This window comes from Somniosus microcephalus, chromosome 2, assembly GCF_052327205.1.
Source record: "Somniosus microcephalus isolate GS21.2 chromosome 2, FLI_Smic_1.0, whole genome shotgun sequence".
NCBI lineage: Eukaryota > Metazoa > Chordata > Chondrichthyes > Squaliformes > Somniosidae > Somniosus > Somniosus microcephalus.
The window spans coordinates 297,935,198-297,955,531 of NC_140988.1; the positions used below are offsets into that span (position 1 = coordinate 297,935,198).

The 20,334-nt window shown below is 47.4% G+C and overlaps 1 protein-coding gene across 2 annotated transcripts in view; it reads right to left on the reverse strand.

Moving 5' to 3' along the window:
- The window catches only part of LOC147123468 (long-chain-fatty-acid--CoA ligase ACSBG2-like), a 182,268-nt gene that overhangs the window by 67,124 nt on the left and 94,810 nt on the right, over positions 1 to 20,334 (reverse strand). For both annotated transcript variants that reach the window (XM_085973380.1, XM_085973388.1), the window contains 2 exons: positions 18,406 to 18,587; positions 15,646 to 15,879 (listed from right to left, as the gene is read on the reverse strand). In XM_085973380.1, coding sequence (XP_085829506.1) covers positions 15,646 to 15,879; positions 18,406 to 18,587 — 416 coding nt within the window. The remainder of the gene's footprint in view (positions 1 to 15,645; positions 15,880 to 18,405; positions 18,588 to 20,334) is intronic.

The window sequence follows — 20,334 nt, forward strand, 5'->3', positions numbered from 1 at the left end:
CCAGGTCGAGGTCTTTAGCTTCAAGCAGTCTTTGCCGTGAGTAGTCGGACCGTAGGCCTTTCACAAAGGCATCGCGGATATTATCTTCCGTATTTTCAACAGCCGTCACCGCTTTAAAGTCACAGTTCCTGCCGAGTGCTTTTAGCGCCCGTAAAAATTCAGCTACAGACTCTCCTGGCTGTTGCGGGCGGGATCTTAGGAGGTGCCTGGTGTACATGTAATTTACCGGGCTCCGGTACTGCTGTTTCAGTAGGTTGATAGCGGCCTCGTATGTAGTCATGTCCTGGATGAGTGCGTATACTCTCGGGCTCGCTTGGGCGTTCAGAACTCTTAGTTTGGATCTCTGAGGGACGCCGGATTCTTCCAGGTAGGATTCGAAGCAGCCCAGCCAGTGTTTGAAGTCGAGGGCTGAGTTTGCTGCCTGTGGGTTTAGATCCAGGTACGGTGGTTTGAGGGCTTGCAGCCAAGCCGGCTGGTGTGGCTAGTGTAGCCCGGTGTCTGAAAGCTGCTGTGGCTGTGCTTCTGGGAGGGCTTCTGGCTGGCCAGTAGTAGACATCTTTAAAATTTAGTCAATAAAATTGATATACCTATCAATTCGTCCAATAAAAAGCGACGAGTTAGGAACGTAACTAAAGGTTTTTATTGACTAAATAACAGAGCCCACCCTCGTGGGTGATCGGGTCCAACAAGGAGGAATACCAGCCAGTCGACTACCTTTGTACCTGGGCAGGTAGGTGGAGCCATGGGCGGAGTCGGAGGTGGTCAGCCCAGGTATAACAGCGCGACAAGAGGCGACCTCGTATAGTGATACAACAGTGAGAACAGTGATAACAATACAACAGTGATAACTATAGTGTAACGATAGTGAACGATAAAAGTGGTTTACCACAAGGAGTATACAGGAATTCGGGGCAGCACAGGCAAGGAGTCTGCAGGACTTCAGTGCAGCACACGCGGCTTCCAGCCAAGTGCTTAGTTGTGCCATGAAGTCACTGGCTGGTCTGATGCAGACACAGATCAGGGCCACTCTCGCTGGATCGGCCAGGATTCGCCGGGGCCCTCGCCGCGCCACAGCAGGCCAGCAGTCTGTGCTTCAGCAGATTGCTGCGCATGCTTCAGTGCTGCCCCGTGCGAGTGCCAGTGTCTCGTCCGACCAGGGAGTGCCTGTGCTCTGTCAGGTTGGCAGCATTCCTGCTGCCAACACTGTCACTCCTCCACTGCAGCTGCCACCACCTGTAGGACAGACTGCTGCCGCCCAAGCAGAGTTGGAGCAGTCAGCAGCCAGGCTCTCCAGGCCCAGAGCTGGTCCAGGCCATCCCCGAAGGGCATCTGCCGACTCACTATCTGACCCTCAGTAGCCTTCCCCCAGCCATGCTGCAGCCACTGGGGTCCCATTGCGGAGGAGCTGCAGGGCGGGAAGGGGCCAATCTCGCAAGCGAGGCAGATCACCCTCGCAGACCAAAAAGTAGGAATGTGGCAAAATGTTGTGTTTCTTTTTTGTGAAGGCCGAGGCTCATGGTCATTTTTGTTTAACTCTTTTGTTCATTGTCTCCAGGTTGTGAGAGCCGGTTATGTGTCTGACTTTTTTGGGGGGTTTCTCTGTATTTGTTTGTCATGCGGGAAGGGCACAGAGTTTGTTAAATAAATAATTGTCTTTATTCAGATTATGCATGTTTGCACTTTGAACTATTTGTTGCCTTGACCGGCTCAGGATTTGCGGAGCGGGTCCATTCATGTTCTTTCAATGGCACAAGCCATTCCCCGAGAGGGGGCCTAGAACCGACTTGCAATAAGCCGCTGACGGATGGCCCTTGCACTTTGTGCCTCCCTCCTGTCTTGGTGCTCCTCCTCCTCCTCTGGTGGTCCTCCAATGTCTGCTGGCAGTGGCTGAGTCCTGAGGATAGCCAGGTTGTGCAGCATGCAGCACACTACAATGAAATGGGAGACTCGCTCAGGCGAGTACTGTAGGGCTCCCCCGGAATGGTCCAGACAGCGGAACCGTTGCTTTAGCACGCCGATTGCGTGCTCAATGATGTTCCTGGTCGCTTGATGGCTGTCATTGTATCGCTCTTCAGCAGGGGTGGTGGGCGCACAGAGCGGGGTCATCAGCCAGGTGCACAAAGGATAGCCCTTGTCCCAGAGAAGCCAGCCTCCTGGATGTGCCGGGGCTTCGAAAATGTCTGCCACAGAAGTCTGGCACAGGATGAAGGCGTCGTGGCTGCTGCCTGGAAAGCGTGCATTGACAGCTAGTATTAGCTGCCTGTGGTCACACACCAACTGCACGTTCAACGAATGGAACCACTTCCGGTTGCGGTAATCCTCGGCATTCTCTTGCGGCGCCCGCAAAGCCACCTGCATGCAGTCAATGGCGCCCTGGACCATGGGGAAGCCCGCTATTCTTGCAAATCCCATCGCACGCTCTTGCTGCTTGTCCAGGGTCATGGGGAAGGAAATGTACTGACGTCTCCTTTTGAAGAGGGCATTCGTGACCTGGCGGATGCAGCAATGCACCGCGAACTGGGAGACATTGGCAATGTCCCCAGTAGCGGATTGGAAGGAGCCGGTGGCATAGAAGTTGAGAGCCACTGTCACCTTCACTGCCACAGACAGAGAGGTCCTGCTCCTCAGCTGAGGCTGCAGATCTCTCTGAAGCAGGTGGCAGATCTCAGTGACCACCTCCCTTCTGAATCGAAGCCTCCGAATGCACTGCTCCTCAGACATGTTGAGGTAGGAGAAGTGCTGACGGTATACCCTGGGAGGGTAAGGCCTCTTGTGCCGACGCCTGTTGGCCCTCCTCCGTCTGGCCATGTTTGGCACTCTCTCTCGGCGTCTCTGAGCCCTCTCAATGCAATGGAGAAACCCAACGTTTCCACCCATTGCAGCCCCCATTATATGTGGCCACTCAAGGCTATGGCACTGAAAAATCAATCCAAGTGCAAAGCTCTGGGCTGAAGCCAGAAGTACCTGTGCGAGCGCTGAGTCAAAGCAGAAAGCTCTCTCCCTTTGTCTCTCTGCAAATCTCTCTCTCTCTCACACGAGTGGTCCAAAATGGCCACCACAATGAATGCAGGAAGAGTCCCCTTTAAATAGCGTCCCCCCCAGCGACTGGGAACCGTTCCACTCAACCAGTCGCTGCGAGCGCCAGGTGGAAAGAAGGGGGGCGCCACTGAAGTTCCGGTTCGAGGCGCACCAAGGGCGTCGCACCATGTAATGACGTCAGGATCTGCGCGCGCAGCTGAGCGAGCGTTGCGGTTTTGCGCCGCCACTAAATCTTCACTCAAGTTCGCGAGAGGCACAGATCACGCCGCGCCCGGGCGCTAGCTGCTTCGCGCCCCAATTATCGCCCTCTTAAGGCGCTAGCGGCTGGCGCTACCAACTGAATTTCTAGGCCTATGACTCTATTTGCTAAGGACTGATCGTTCGGGGTTAGAGTAGGGAAGGTCAGCGGGGATAGTGAAAACACGGCAGGGGGTGAGATTGGAAGAAGGGATGGGGTCAGAGGAAAGTGAAGGGGAAGAAGGTTCCGGAGGGGTGTTGGTGTCCAAGAGTTGTTGAAGCTTGCGATCCTTGACAACTGAAGGGAAGAAAAAAAGTTTTTTGTTGACGCACCGGATGAGGCGAAAGATGAAATGGAACTGTGGACCAGGACACTTTGAGATAGAGTGAGTCGGTGCTGCTGAAGAGAAAGGTCCAGAGCGTTCATGTGGCGGCGCATGGCATTCAGCGTGGATCTCCGGATACGGCGAGAGCAGTGGTTCGAGGAACGCTAAATATCTTGGAGATATCAGTAGTCCTGGGTGGATCCAAAACATGAGGGGTGGAATTTCAGTTGGAATTCTGAACTGGAATTTCAGTTGAAGTTCATTCTGCCATTTATACTTCATCTAGAGCCATCTTTTGTTTCTTAACTTGTCCCATTACCATCTCCTTTTGCCTTGCACCATCTCTTAATCTCTCCTGCCTTCCATCCCATCACAGACCTTCCCTTTTGTTCTTTCCTCCCCTGCCCCCCTTCCCTGCCCCTGCACTTGCTTAAAAACCTGTTCGATCTCCAGCTTTTTCCAGTTCTGACGAAGGGTCATCGACCTGAAACGTTAAACATAGAAACATAGAAGATAGGAGCAGGAGTAGGCCATTCGGCCCCTCGAGCCTGCTCCGCCATTCAATGAGATCATGGCTGATCATCCAAATTCAGTACCCTGTTCCTGCCTTCTCCCCATATCCCTTGATCCCTTTAGCCTTAAGAAATATATCCAACTCCTTCTTGAATATATTTAATGAATTGGCCTCTACTGCCTTCTTTGGCAGATAATTCCACAGGTTCACCACTCTCTGGGTGAAGAAATTCCTCCTCATCTCTGTCCTAAATGGCTTACCCCTTATCCTTAGACTGTGACCCCTGGTTCTGGACTCCCCGACCTTCGGGAAAATCCTTCCAGCATCTAGTCTGTCTAGTCCTGTTAGAATTTTATAAGTTTCGATGAGATCCCCTCTCATTCTTCTGAACTCCAACGAGTACAAGCCCAATCGACCCAATCTCTCTTCGTACGTCATTCCTGCCATCCCAGGTATCATAAGAAGTAGGAGCAGGAGTAGGCCATACGGCCCCTCGGGCCTGCTCCGCCATTCAATAGGATCATGGCAGATCCGAATCTAGACTCATGTCCACTTCCCTGCCCTCTCCCCATAACCCCTAATTCCCTTATCTGCTAGGAAACTGTCTATCTCCATTTTAAATTTATTTAATGTTGCAGCTTCCACAGCTCTCTGGGGTAGCAAATTCCATAGATTTACTCCCCTCTGAGTGAAGAAGTTTCTCCTCATCTCAGTTTTGAAAGGGCAGCCGACTTATTCTAAGATTATGCCCCCTAGTTCTAATCTCACCCATCAGTGGAAACATCCTCACCGCATCCACCTGATCAAACCCCCTCACAATCTTATATGTTTCGATAAGATCGCCTCTCATTCTCCTGAACTCCAATGAGTAGAGTCCCAACCTACTCAACCTTTCCTCAAACGTCAACCCCCTCATTTCCGGAATCAACCGAGTGAACCTTCTCTGAACCGCCTTGAGCGCAAGTATATCTTTTCTTAAATACGGAAACCAAAACTGCACGCAGTATTCCAGGTGTGGCCTCACCAATACCCTGTATAACTGCAGCAAGACTTCCCTGTTTTTATACTCCATCCCCCTTGCAATAAAAGCCAAGATTCCATTGGCCTTCCTGATCACCTGCTGCACCTGCATACTAACTTTTTGTGTTTCATGCACCAGGACCCCCAGATCCCTTTGTACTGTAGCACTTTGCAGTTTCTCTCCATTTAGATAATAACTTGCTCTTTGATTTTTTTCTGCCAAAGTGCATAACCTTACACTTTCCAACATTATATTGCATCTCCCAAATCTCTGCCCACTCACTTAGCCTGTCTATGTCCTTTTGCAGGTTTTTTATGTCCTCCTCACTCACTGCTTTCCCTCCCATCTTTGTATCGTCGGCAAACTTGGATATGTTGCACTCGGTCCCTTCCTCCAAATCGTTAATATAGATTGTAAAGAGTTGGGGTCCCAGCACTGACCCCTGCGGAACACCACTGGTTACTGATTGCCAGCCCGAGAACGAACCATTTATCCCAACTCTTTGTTTTCTGTTAGATAGCCAATCTTCCACCCATGCCAGTATATTACCCCCAATCCCGTGATTTTTTTATCTTGATCAGTAATCTTTTGTGTGGAACCTTGTTGGATGCCTTTTGGAAGTCCAAATACACTACATCCACTGGTTCCCCTTTATCTACCCTGTATGTTACGTCCTCAAAGAATTCGAGCAAATTTGTCAAACATGACTTCCCCTGCATAAAACCATGCTGACTCTGTCCTATAAAATTATGTTTATCCAAATGCTCTGTTACTGTTTCCTTAATAATGGACTCCAACATTTTGCCAACCACAGATGTTAGGCTAACTGGTCTATAGTTTCCGGCTTTTTGTCTACTTCCCTTCTTAAATAAGGGTGTTACATTAGCAGTTTTCCAATCTGCCGGGACCTTTCCTCAAGACCCTAGGATGCAGGCCATCAGGTCTGGGGGATTTATCCGCCTTAAGTCCCATTATTTTACCAGCCTGGTGAATCTTCGCTGCACTCCTTCCATGGCAAGAACATCCTTCCTCAGATAAGGCAACCAAAACTGCACACAATACTCAAGATGTGGCCTCACCAAGGCCCTGTACAACTGCAGCAAGACATCCTTGTTCCTGTACTCAAACCCTCTCGCTACGAAGGCCAACATACTATTTGCCTTCTTAACCGCCTGCTGCACCTGCATGCTTACCTTCAGCGACTGGTGCACAAGAACACCCAGGTCTCGTTGCACTTCCCCTTCTCCCAATCTATTGCCATTCAGATAATAATCTGCCTTCCTGTTTTTGACACCAAAGTGGATAAACTTGCATTTATCCACGTTATATTGCATCTGCCATGCTTCTGCCCAATCACCCAACCTGTCCAAATCATACTGGAGTTTCTCGACATCCTCCTCACAGCACACACTCTGTTAACTCTGTTTCTCCCTCAACCGATGCTGCCTGACCTGCTGAGTGTTTACAGCATTTTCTGTTTTTATTATACAAGATAGAGGAACTGGAGAGCAAACTAGAAAACCACAAACTTAGAAGGAAGCCATATAAAAAGATTAACTTATTTAGCACTACATGGCACCAGATCCTATCAACGTAACTAGAGAAGAAAATAAAAATCCACAAATATAGGTTTGGTTAGAGGCCATATAAAAGTAATTTATTCAGCAGTGCACAGTCCCAGACCTAAACAGCTTTGAAAGTGCCCAAGGTAATAACAGCTGATTCACCAAAGTGTTCAAGTAAAAAGTTCCAGAAGTGTATTCCAACAAATGTTGAAGTCATTACACTCAAACTCATTTTAGAATACACTTAATCTATGCTGGAAGACAGTGACACATTGCATAGACAGTGTAGAACTAACCAAAGAAATGAAAAGTTGGATAATATACAAAGATCATGTAAATCAGGCTGCAAAACAAGACAAAAACATCATACAAATAAAATGTACACTGGTTAAATTCAAACCTGATACTAAACTTGGGGGTGTGGGGTGTGGTGTGGTGGTAAAACTAAATTCAGGGCAAGGGGAAATCAATCAAGCCCACCCTACTCGGACTCCATATCGTCTAATGTGGACTTCCCTATCGCATCAACTGTTGATCCATTACTTTAGATGGTGCAATTTTCTTCCTTTACCTCCCCTGAAAAAGTGACTGATAATTATCTCTAAGCTTCAATTCCACTTTGCAACTTAAATTGATCCAGCTTCTACAGTGCAGTCACCTGACATGTTGCAGATCTCATCATCTTCCTAACAGCAGGCCTCCATGACCCAGGGGTCCTCGAAGGAAGTACAAAGTAACATATCAGTCTCTTCCGTGCCCAAACTTCCTCCAGGCCCACACTATTCTGCTCACTCACTGTGTCCAGCAACCCTTTCCCCTCCACCAACCACACCTCACATAAGCAGCACCACCAGCCCCTTGCCAACAAACAGAACGGAGGCCAAGAACACAATTCTCAACCAGCTCCCCAGCACTTCCTGGAAAGCATGGGACTCGGCCGACACCACCACCGGTCCCTGTAGGTAGGCTCTTCAAACAGGATAGCCTCCGCAAGGTGTAGACACAACAGCACAGTACTGAAGGACTACTTAAACTTCATAGTAAATGTTTGCACACCAGAACTAACCTGCTCTCTAGCCAAGCTATTCCAATGTAGCTAAGACACTAGCATCTAACAAACTGTGTGGAAAATTGTATGCCTTTTTCACAAAAAGTAAGACAAATGTAACCCAGCCAAATATACATCATCTTATCAACTTCCTCCCAATCATTAGCAGTTCTGGAAGGTGTCATCAATAGTGTCATGAAACAATACCTACTCACCAACAACCTGTTCACCAATTCCGGTCCCACCAGAACCATTTTGCTCCAGATTTCGTCAGAACGTTCCTATAGACATGGACACATGAGCTGAATGTCTGAGGAAAGGTGAGACAGTAGCTACTCTCCATCAAGGCAGCATTCAACTAAACATGGCACCAAGGACACCTTCCAAAGCGGAGGTCAGTGAGAAGTTAATGGAAAATCCTTCAATGTCTAGAGTCATACGTAGTACACAAAAAGATAGCTGTAGTCGTCAGAGGCCAATCATTGCAGTCCCAGGACATCACTGCAGGAGTGCCTCAGGGTAATGTCCTTAGCCCAACAATTTTCAGCTGCTTTATCAATAGCCTTTCTGTGGTCATAAAATCAGGAGTGGGGCTATTCACTGACGATTCAACAGTGTTCAGCTCCATTCACAACTCCAATAATGAAGCAGCCTATAACAGGGCCTGAACAATATCTAGGCTTGGGCTGACAAGCGACAGAAAACATTTGGACCACATAAATGGCAAGTAACGACCAACAACAAGAAAATTCCCAACCACCTTTCCCAGACTTTCAACAGCAGCACCATCACCGAGTCCCTCACCATCAACATCTTGAGGGTCACTAAAGACCAAAAAGCTTACCTGGACCAGCGGCATCAACAACAGGACACTGAGTGGGTCCTGAACTCCTCACTGCCTGTCCACCATCTGCAAAGTTCAACCCAGGAGCGTGATGGAATATGCACCACTCAACTGGATAGATACAATCACAACTTTCAAGAAGCCTGATGATAATCTGTTTGATTGGCATATCTCTGCCAGTGGAATCAATATCCACTCCTGCCAGTACCAGTGCACTCTGACTGCAAGATGTAGTACATACAGAATGCACTGCAGCAACTCACCAAGCTTACTTCAACAGCACCTCCTAGCTCTGCGATCTCTACCACAAAGAGGGACAAGAGCAGCAGTGGCATAGGAACACCAGCACCTGCCAGTTCAACTCCCAGTCCCACAGCATCCTGACTCAGATACATACCTGTACCTCTATTCCTTCATCATCGCAGAGTCAAAATCCTGGAATTCCCTACCTAAGCAGCAGCTGAAGAAGGCCTACCACGTAACTTATCAAGGCAATTATAAATGCAGCCTTGCCAGTGTTGCCCGTACCCTAAGAAGAAACAAACTGAAAAAAACTACTGATTTAGCCAAGACTGTAAAACTGCAAAAGTAACATTTTGGGACACAAGAATAAGTGGGTTAAATGATAGTTCAGATGAACAGGCTTTACGTACAGTAGTTCTTTCAAGCTGCCACAGATGATACCTCTTGCTTGAGTCAGAGCTAGCACCCTCAGCCTCACTGCAGGAATTGAGCACATAATCTGCATTGACACTTCACTGTAATATTGGTGGAGTGCTGCATTGATGGAGGTGCCCACTTTCAGATGAGACATTAAACCCGATATTGAGTAGACTGGGCCTATACTCTCTGGAGTTTAAAATAATGAGAGGTGATCTCATTGAAATATAAGATTCTGAAGGGGATTGACAGGGCAGATGCTGAGAGGTTGCTTCCCCTGGCAGTAGAGTCTAGAACTAGGGGGCATAGTCTCAGGATAAGGGGTCAGCCATTTAAGATAAAGATGAGGAGGAATTTCTTCACTCAGAGGGTTGTGAATCTTTGGAATTCTCTACCCCAAAGGGCTGTGGATGCTGAGTCGTTGAGTATATTCAAGGCTGAGATAGATAGCTGGTTGGACTCTATGGGGATCAGGCAGGTCAGTGGAGTTGAGATCAAAGATCAGCCATGATCTTATTGAATGGTGGTGCAGGCTCGGAGGGCCATACAGCCTACTCCTGCTCGTAATTCTTATGTTCTTATGTAAAGGATCCCATCGCACAATTAGAACAAGCGCTGTAGAGTTTACTCAGTGAACATTTATCGATCAACCATAACCACCAAAACAGATCAACTGGCCAATCATTTGCTGTCTATGGGCTCTTGCTGCTACATATGCCTACATATCAATGGTGACTACACTTCAACAAAATAACTCACTGGCTGTGAAGTGCTTTGGGATGTCATGAAAAGGTGTTATATAAATGTAAGTTCTTTCTTGCTTGCAACCCTAATCATAACTGCTCCCTACAAAAACATGAGACCTACAGAACAAATCAGGCAGTATCCTTTGGTTCTGTATTCACAAAGGAGGACACAAATAACCTCCCAGGAATATCGGCAAACATAGGGACTAATGAGAGGGAGGAGCTGACAGAAATTAGTATCTCTAGGGATATGGTGTTGGGTAAGTTGAGGGGACTGAAGGCCGACAAATCCCCGGGGCCTGATAAACTACATCCTAGGGTACTTAAGGAGGTGGCCCTGGAGATAGCAGATGCTCTAAGGATCATCTTCCGGAACTCCATTGACTCGGGAACAGTACCCGTGGATTGGAGGGTAGCTAATGTTACCCCAATATTTAAAAAGGGGGGTAGAGAGAAAGCAGGGAATTATAGACCAGTAAGCCTTACATCGGTTGTGGGCAAAATGCTAGAGTCCATTATTAAGGATAAAATAGCGGAGCACTTGACAAATGGGGAAAGGATCGGACAGAGTCAACATGGATTTACAAAGGGTAAATCGTGTTTGACTAATCTGCTGGAATTTTTTGAGGAAGTAACTGGTGAAATAGATGGGGGAGAGCCAGTGGATGTGGTGTACCTTGACTTCCAGAAAGCCTTCGATAAGGTTCCACACAAAAGATTATCATGCAAAATTAAGGCTCATGGGATTGGGGGCAAAGTATTAACGTGGATAGAGAACTGGCTGGCGGATAGAAAACAGAGAGTTGGAATAAACGGCTCGTTTTCAGAGTGGCAGGCAGTGACCAGCGGGGTGCCGCAAGGATCTGTCCTGGGACCCCAGCTGTTCACAATATATATAAATGATCTGGATCAGGGAATTGGATGCAATATTTCCAAATTCGCTGACGACACTAAACTAGGAGGAGGGGTGGGCTCTGATGAGGATGTCAGGAGGCTACAGTGCGATTTGGACAGGTTGGGGGAATGGGCGGATACGTGGCAGATGCACTATAATGTGGATAAATGCGAGGTTATCCACTTTGGGGGTAAAAACAGGAGGGTAGATTATTATCTAAATGGCAATAGATTGGGAGATGGGGAAGTGCAGAGGGACCTGGGTGTTCTTGTGCACCAGTCACTGAAGGAGAGCATGCAGGTGCAACAGGCGATTAAGAAGGCAAATGGTATGTTGGCCTTCATATCAAGGGGGTTCGAGTATAGGAATAGGGATACCTTACTACAGCTGTACAAGGTGCTGGTGAGACCGCATCTGGAGTATTGTGTACAGTTTTGGTCGCCCCATCTGCGGAAGGATGTTCTTGCCATGGAAAGAGTGCAACGGCGATTCACCAGGCTGATACCTGGAATGGCGGGAATGACCTACGAAGAGAGATTAAATAGTTTGGGCTTGTACTCACTGGAGTTTAGAAGATTGAGAGGGGATCTCATCGAAACATATAAAATTATGGCAGGCCTGGACAGGCTGAATTCAGAGAGAATGTTTCCAATGGCCAGGGAGCACAGAACCAGGGGCCACAGTCTAAAAATAGCAGGCAAATCATTTAAAACAGAGATGAGGAAGAATTTCTTCACTCAAAGAGTGGTGAGCCTGTGGAATTCCCTGCCACAGAGGGCTGTGAAGGCTAATTCAATAAATATTTTCAAGAGAGAATTGGATATATTTCTGAAGGCTAAGGGGATTAAGGGTTACGGAGAAAAGGCGGGGACGGGGTACTGAACTGGTAAGATCAGCTATGATCTCAGACGAGGATCAGCCATGATCTCATTGAATGGCGGAGCAGGCTCGAAGGGCCGAATGGCCTACTCCTGTTCCTATCTCTATGTCCTATGTCCTATGTCCTATCCTCGGCTCAGCCATCTTCAGCTGCTTCATCAATGACCTTCCCTCCAACATAAGGTCAGAAATAGGGATGTTCGCTGATGACTGCACAGTGTTCAGCGCCATTCACAACTCCTCAGATAATGAAGCAGTCCATGCCCGAATCCAACAAGACCTGGACGACGTTCAGGCTTGAGCTCATAAGTGGCAGGTAACATTTGCGCCAGAGAAGTGCCAGGCAATGACTATCTCCAACACGCGAGAGTCTAACCACCTCCCCTTGACATTCAATGGCATTACCATCGCCAAATCCCTCACCATCAACATCCTGGGGGTTACCATTGACCTGAAACTTAACTGGACCAGCCACATAAATACTGTAGCAACAAGAGCAGGTCAGAGGCTAGGTATTCTGCGGCGAGTGTCTCACCTCCTGACTCCCCAAAGCTTTTCCACCATCTACAAGGCAGAAATAAGGAGTGTGATGGAATACTCCCCACTTGCCTGGGCCTGGATGAGTGCAGCTCCAACAACACGCAAGAAGCTCGACACCATCCAGGACAAAGCAGCCCGCTTGATTGGCACCCCATCCACCACCTTAAACATTCACTCCCTCCACCTACTGTGGCTGTAGTGTGTACCATCTACAAGATGCACTGCAGCAACTCGCCAAGGCTTCTTCAGCAGCACCTCCCAAACCCGCGACCTCTTCCACCTAGAAGGACAAGGGCAGCAGGTGCATGGGAACACCACCACCTCCACATTCCCCTCCAAGTCACACACCATCCTGACTTAGAAGTATATCGCCATTCCTTCATCGTCGCTGGGTTAAAGTCCTGGAACTCCCTACCTAACAGCACTGTGGGAGTACCTTCACCACACGGACTGCAGCGGTTCAAGGCGGCGGCTCACCACCACCTTCTCAAAGGCAATTAGGGATGGGCAATAAATGCTGGCCTTGCCAGCGACACCCACATCCCATAAACAAATTTTTAAAAATGAGCATTCAGAAAATATAAACGAGAAAGTGGCAGATGAGGTGATGAATCAGCTGTACAATGCAACATATACTGCCAGCAAGAGAATGGAGAGTTTCCTGGGCAGGTACATCAATTTTTTAAATCTTGTTGTGCATTTCTTTTTTAAGCGTGACTTCAAATCACTACTACTGTATAGCAAAACTCTAGGAATCATCACTTGGAACAATGTCTCTCCATAAAACCTGCGGCTAGCCATGGGTGCAAGTGTCACCTTGCCTACATCTTACACATCCTCCCCTTCACAGGCACTCACAAAAAGAGTATAGGAACCCAAAACACCATATATTGCCAACCAATGTTCCCTCTAGGCCATGCGGCCGCTTAGCAGTCATGGGGTTCCACGCAGGCTACTCAGGCTTTTCAATGCAAGAAATGGCGCATGCGCAAGAATTTGAAGGGGTTGCGCAGCCCATTAAAGGGACCGCACACCAAAAAAAATTACAGGGAACATTGTTGCCAATACTAGCAGCCTTCAAGAAGCCTGAAAATACAGACACTACTTCTGGGGCCCTGCATTACGACTCAAACAACCTCATTAGAGCCAATTCTCTGCAGCACAGAGCTTCCCCATGGGCACATCTCCTTCCTTTATCATGTGTTATCCTCCATGGCAAATAATAACACACAGTGCTGGGGAACAAGTCCTGGGCCATGCACAAATGACAGAGGGTGGCAAAGCAACTGAAGGATAACTGACGACCAGAAGCAGAGAGAGCCAGTTCAAAGTGCCACACAAACATATCTCATCACTCACAGGCTCCATGGCTCTAATCAGGAGCAGCAGCAGAGACAGGACTCTCAGCTGCAGGGAACCCTTTATTGGAACTGTTTAATAGATACTTCGTGCTTGACAAATATGACTTATCAGTGACAGTGACTTGGAGGAGGGTGGTCCGAAGCAATAATGCAGCACAATCAACCAAGGGACTACGTGGGGGAGGGAACACTACAGGACATGAAAATGAGTGGTAATAGTGGCAGATTCTATGGTCGGGGTATAGATAAGCTTTTTTTGCAGTAGTAACCAGGAGTCTTGAATGGTATTACTTAAAAAGAACAGTACACAGTTCTGTCTCCATATTACAAAAAGGATATAGAGGCACTGGGGAAGGTGCAAAAAAGATTTACATGGATGATCCGAGAACAAAAAGGGTATGACCATCAGGAAAGACTGAACAGGCTGGTGCTCTTTTCTCTAGAAAAAGAGAAGGCTGAGGGATGGCCTGATAAAGGCCTTTAAAATTGTGAATGGCTTTGATCAGGTAGATGTAGAGAAGATGTTTTCACTTTGTGGAGGGGGGGGGGGGTGGCAGCATCCCCAAGTCCAAAACTAGGGGTCAAAAATATAAGATAGTCACTAATAATCCAATAAGGAAATCGGGAGAAACTTCTTTATCGCAAAGAGAGTGATTAGAATGTGGAACTCGCTACCACATGCAGTAGTTGAGGCGAATAGCATAGATGCATTTAAGGGAAAGCTAGATAAGCCCGTGAAGGAGAAAGGAATGGAAGGATATGCTGATAGGGTGAGATGAAGTAGGGTGAGAGCAGGCTCATGTGCAGCATGAACACCGGCATGGACTCGTTGGGCTGAATGGCTAGTTTCTCTGATGTAAATTCTATGTAATTCTCTGTACGTTGCTTCCGTGATGCCAAAGGTGGAGGACGTCACTAAACAGGTGGAAAAGAAACTTCTGGAAAAGGAGGGAAAAATCATGGTCCCTGTTGGAACCAATGACATACATATATTATTTTTTCAAGTAAAGAATGGGAAAAAAGGGGGTTTTGGGTGGCAATATTAGTAAAGGATTCTGTCACTGCACTCAGACGCAAGACAGAATCCATGTGGATTGAGTTAGGCATTAGGAATTACAGTCCACCAAACAGTGATGCTCTGCACACAGTTCCAATAAATATGCGAGAACAAGACGGCAATAATAGTGAGTGATTTTAACTATCCCAAGATAGATCAGAATAAAGGTTATGCAGATGAAATAAATATTAAAATGACAAGTCAAAGATAAGGATGTTGGACTGAAAAAAGGCAAAGAAAAGACTTAGCCCAAATTAACTGAGTTGGAAAGTTAGCAAACAGGTCAAAAGATCAGCAGTAGGAGGTCTTTAAATAGGAGCTGCATGGAGCCCAAAAATATATTCCTAAAAGGCAAAAAAGGAGTGCAAACGATTAAGCTCTGAGGATAAAGAGAGAGACTATGTTCCCTAGAGTGGGACTTGAATCACACAACCTTCTGATTTAGAGACGAGAGTCCTGCCATTGAGCTAAACTGACACAGGGTAATGAAATTAAATGCAAACTTAAAATCTTTTGCAATGTTCATCTCAGCAATCAGAAAGAGTAGCCTTTAGTATTAGCAGAGATGGAGCGGAGTGTCTAAATCAACCCAATCTTTGGCTTATCATTCATGCATGCAAACAACTTGAACTTTTGAATAAGACAGTTGAGTTACTCTGAGCAGACCACCAACTAGTGTAGCTGCTGACCCATAGGAACAATGCACAAATTGAAGAGGTTTAAGTCAGAAGAGAATAAAGCAAAATTGTATTAGGTGGAAAAGATAGAAATAGTGCAAATCCTGAAAAAGATCCTCAGTGATAGGATGAGCTATTCTTTAATAGATACAAGTTCTGCAAGTTTATGGTGCAAGTTAAACAACGAGAATGTAAATGTGATAAGTTTGACCACACTAGTATTACTAGATACAGACCTTGTAACTCGAAAGACTCCTGGATAAGAGATTGTGTGTGGCCCAGTACTCTCACTCATTCCATAAAGTTCATAAAGTGTGATACGGAGACTTAGGAAGAACTCCAATGTTGCTTTAGTAATGGGTGCTGCTCCCGTAAAGCACTTCATGCAACGGTCCAGGCCCAGTAAGTCACGAACTTTCTTAAACACCAGTTTATTTGCCAAGGAGAATCCCCAGGGCAAAGATGCATCTCTGTAACACAAAAGGACCTTTGACCTCACTACCCAGCACAAAAAAAACAAGAAATAGTGGCTAACCAATAAGAAGTTTTTTGATTTAGTTCATATTTTGAGAGGGGGGAGGGAGGGAAACTGTATAGGACAGGACAGGGGCAGAGGCTTGGCAATTCCAAATCAGGAGTAAAAATTAGGGAGGAGGGGATATAAAAAAAAAAAACATTTTCTATTGAAAATGGAAATCTGATGCTCAATTCAGAGGGAGGATCAGTCAAAAGTGCACCCCCACCCTTCACATTTATTTGGGGACTAAACAGTAGAAGTCCCAGTTTGGTTGGTCTGATAGAAACCCTTTCAAACGTCCCCAACTAAACACAACATCTATGCATTGGTATCCAAAAGGACACTTGCGTACAATTCATCAGCTGTTCCAAGGAAACCACACCCCAGAATAGCACAGACTTGCAAAATGCAGAACAAAGCCATTCTAGACATTTTCTCCCTCACTCACGCATTCAAATGAGGATGTAGGCCATTTGTTTGACAAAACAGCCATCACTGCCACTGGCAAAATCTCCAGTGAGGGATTGCATTTGGCTGTGAAGGGGTTAGTACTGAGTGGTAAAAAAGTGGCAAAACCTCTCCCCTGACAAAATGGAAGTCGAACGGATCAAGGGAACAGCTTTAAACAATCCAGAGGCAAGAGCATAAAACTATTACATGGTGCTGCAACCGTTCTGCCAGTACAAAGATAATTATAGATTAGGAAGGCCATTCTGCCAAACTTAATTCACCATCCAAAAAGGTTCTAAAGTCCCCCATGTGAAACTTGAGTTAGGACTTGCCCTGTTGTTTACTAAAGAATATCTTCTCTATTAGCCACTTAATAGGGAAAAAGTGGTTTCCCGTTGCCTTCCTCTTCAATGCACTTTCTCCTAGGTGGGCTGCAACCAAAGCTAAAAGAGCACCACCTCCCCCCTATGATGGAGAGGGAACCCACCTGCACCCATCAGATGCAAGTACCCCCGCTGGATGTCAATCCAGTATTCAGACCTGGCGCTGGGTCTCCACTTGCCAGGGCAATCTGCAATGGATTCTGAACCCAACCCTTTGGACTCCGAGGCGTGAATACTACCACAGAGCCAGTGGTCACTCTGTCCCAATATGGAGTACCCAACTGGATGTCAACCCAGTATTTAGAGACCATTTTCTAGTCTCCATCTTCGACTCTTCCCTTCCTTGACTTCTCTGTCTCAATTTCTGGAGTGAGGCTCATACCTTTCACTTTAGAGACAGGAATGCTGCCACAAAGTCAAAGGCTCATTCAAAGGAAGATGACAGTAGGGTTTTTCCTAAATGGGTAAGCTGTGATGGGCTGAATGGCCTTGCTTATGTATCTATCTTGAATTGGACAACCACTATGAAGTGTAGACTTGAAGCAAAGAAGTAAAATCTTGTTTTATTCGAGAAAAAAAATCAACTTTTATAGAGCAATGAATAGAATGAAAAATAAGCACAAATTAAAGTAGGGAGATTATTTCCACCCAAAGCAAAATCGCACTCTACAGGGCCAATGATAACTCCCAAGAGGAACGAAGAATCACAATCCTGCAGGAAGGCTTCATCGGAAGCCCAGTAGATGTTAACTGCGGGGCCTCATTTGAATGCTACCAGTCAGCTGCTCGCCTGTTTCTGTCAGAAAACAGCAGCTGACCGGCAGGGGGGTGGAGGGACGAACCAGCACCAAGAGAAGTTGCCCAGGAAGCGGGGTGTTGCAAGGGTCTCACAACTTGGGATATTTCCGGGGCGGGAGCCCAGAGCAGCAGAGGCCCGGACTTTCCTTGTGGGATCTATAAGAGTACTCTTGCTCCTCCTGGCCTGACTACGGAAAGTTTTTTTTTTAAGAATAATACCCAAGAGGGCCTCGCTGGCTTCCCCACAGCTTTACCTGGAGGGATGACCACAGTGAGCTGTCCCCCGGGCCCCATGGGATGCCGATTTTGCATTTATTTATGAGGCCCCCTCAGCATGAGCCTCATCCCCCGCCAAACTCAATGGCGTTAAACTGAGGAATAGACGAGAACAGCCCAGGAAATGGAGCCGCTTCATTTTAACGGCTCCCCTCCGCTCCTTTCCCACTGAATGGAGAGATTTAAAACTCCCCGTACATAGCTCATTCCTCCACCTTAACCTGACAGTCATCACAAACATCAGAGCAAAGGCAAGCGCTGTTGGTATTTACCTTCACTGACTGTTGTCCATTGAGAAGAAAGAAAAACTGTTACTTGACGCACAGTGGCGAATAAGCAGATTGGACTGTCCAAGGAGACAGACAGTGTTAACATAATCAGGAGGAAACTGGATAAATATTTGGCGGAGACAGTGTTTGAGGGGTAAACAATACTGAGAAGTTCTTGTTATTTTATCGAACTTTGGAACCAACCAGATGGACTGGAACAATCCCTTCAGTCCTGTACATTCTCATGAATACATGTGTTACCGCTGTACAAACGGCAGAAATAAAGCTCTTGTTTTAACATACCCGTTCATAATATTATAGCTTGTTTGCAGGCCTTTCGCCTTTGCCCAGATAGCTATCTTTCTTTTCATAGCTGATGATTTAGCGCTAGCCTCTTTCATTTTTTCCTCCATTTTTTCCCAAACACGAGGTACACCTATAAAGGCAGTGGGACGTACTTCTCTCAAGGTTTGCACTAAGGAACCCTAAAAGGAAACAGAATACCAATCTTTTGAAACTTACATTCAGAAGCAAGCTAGCATTCAACACTGTAGAAAAGCAAAATACTGCAGGTGCTGGAAATCTGAAATAAAAACAGAAAATACTGGAAACACTCAGCAGGTCAGGCTTGTGGAGAGAAAAACAGAGTTAAAGTTTCAGGTCAATGACCTTTTGTCAGAACTTTAAAAAGTTAGAGATGTATCGGCCTAGAAATTCAGTTGTTTGCGCCAGCCGCTAGCGCCTTAGGATGAGGAGATGTTGGGCGCTAGGCGGCTAGCGGCCGGGCGCAGCGCGATCTGCGCCTCTCCCCAACTTCAGTAAAGATTTAGTGGCGGCGCAAAGCCTTTGCGCGCGCTCAGCTGCGCGTGCAGATCCTGACGTCATTTCATCGTGCAACGCCCTTTGTTCGCCCCAAACCGGAAATTCAGTGGCGCCGGCCTATTGTGCGCCTGGCGCCCCTAGCGACTGGTAGAGGGGAACGGTTCTCAGTCGATGCAGGGTGCGGGGGGCGCAAATTAAAGGGCACTCCTCCTGCAGTAGAAAAGGCAGCCATTTTGCAACACTCCTTTGTGAGAGACGGATCTTTGCAGAGAGACAAAGGTAGAGAGCTTTCTGCTTTGGCTCAACACTCGCACAGGTACTTGTGGCTTCAGGCCACAGCTTTCCACTTGTCTTTACCTTCAGTGTCATATCATTGATTGCAAACATATAATGGGGGCTGCAATGGGTGCAAACGTTGGCCTTCTCCATTGCATTCAAAGGGCTCACAGACACCGTGAGAGAGTGGCAGTCATGGCCAGAGGGAGAAGGGGCAACAGACGTCGGCAAAGGAGGCCTTACCCACCCAGGGTATACCGCCAGCAGTTCTCATATCTGAACATGTCTGACGAGCAGTGTGTTCGGAGGCTGCGATTCAGAAGGGCGGTGGTCACTGAGATCTGCCACCTGCTTCGCGGTGATCTGCAGCCACATCTGAGGAGCAGGACATCTCTGTCGGTGGCAGTGAAGGTGACGGTGGCTCTCAACTTCTATGCCACCGGCTCCTTCCAATCCGCTACTGGGGACATTTCCAACATCTCCCAGTTTGCCGTGCATTGCTGCATCCGCCAGGTGACCAATGCCCTTTTCAGAAGGAGACGTCAGTTCATCTCCTTCTCCATGGCCCTTGTCAAGCAGCAACAGCGTGCAATGGGCTTTGCAGCATTAGCGGGCTTCCCCATGGTGCAGGGCGCCATTGACTGCACGCATGTGGCTTTGCGGGCACCTCTGGAGAATGCTGAGGATTACCGCAACCGGAAGGGCTACCATTCGCTCAACGTTCAGCTGGTGTGTGACCACAGGCAGCTCATCCTAGCTGTCAATGCCCGCTTTCCAGGCAGCAGCCACAATGCCTTCATCCTGCGCCAGACTTCTGTGGCAGACATGTTCCAGGCCCAGCCTCACCCACGAGGATGGCTTCTCGGGGACAAAGGCTATCCTTTGTGCACCTGGCTGATGACCCCGCTCCGTGCGCCCAGCACCCCTGCTGAAGGGGGATACAATGACAGCCATCAAGCAACCAGGAACATCATTGAGCAAACAATCGGCGTCCTGAAGCAACGGTTCCGCTGTCTGGATCGTTCCGGAGGAGCCCTACAATATTCGCCGGAGCGAGTCTCCCATTTCGTGGTCGTGTGCTGCATGCTGCACAACCTGGCTATCCGCAGGACTCAGCCACTGCCACCAGAGATT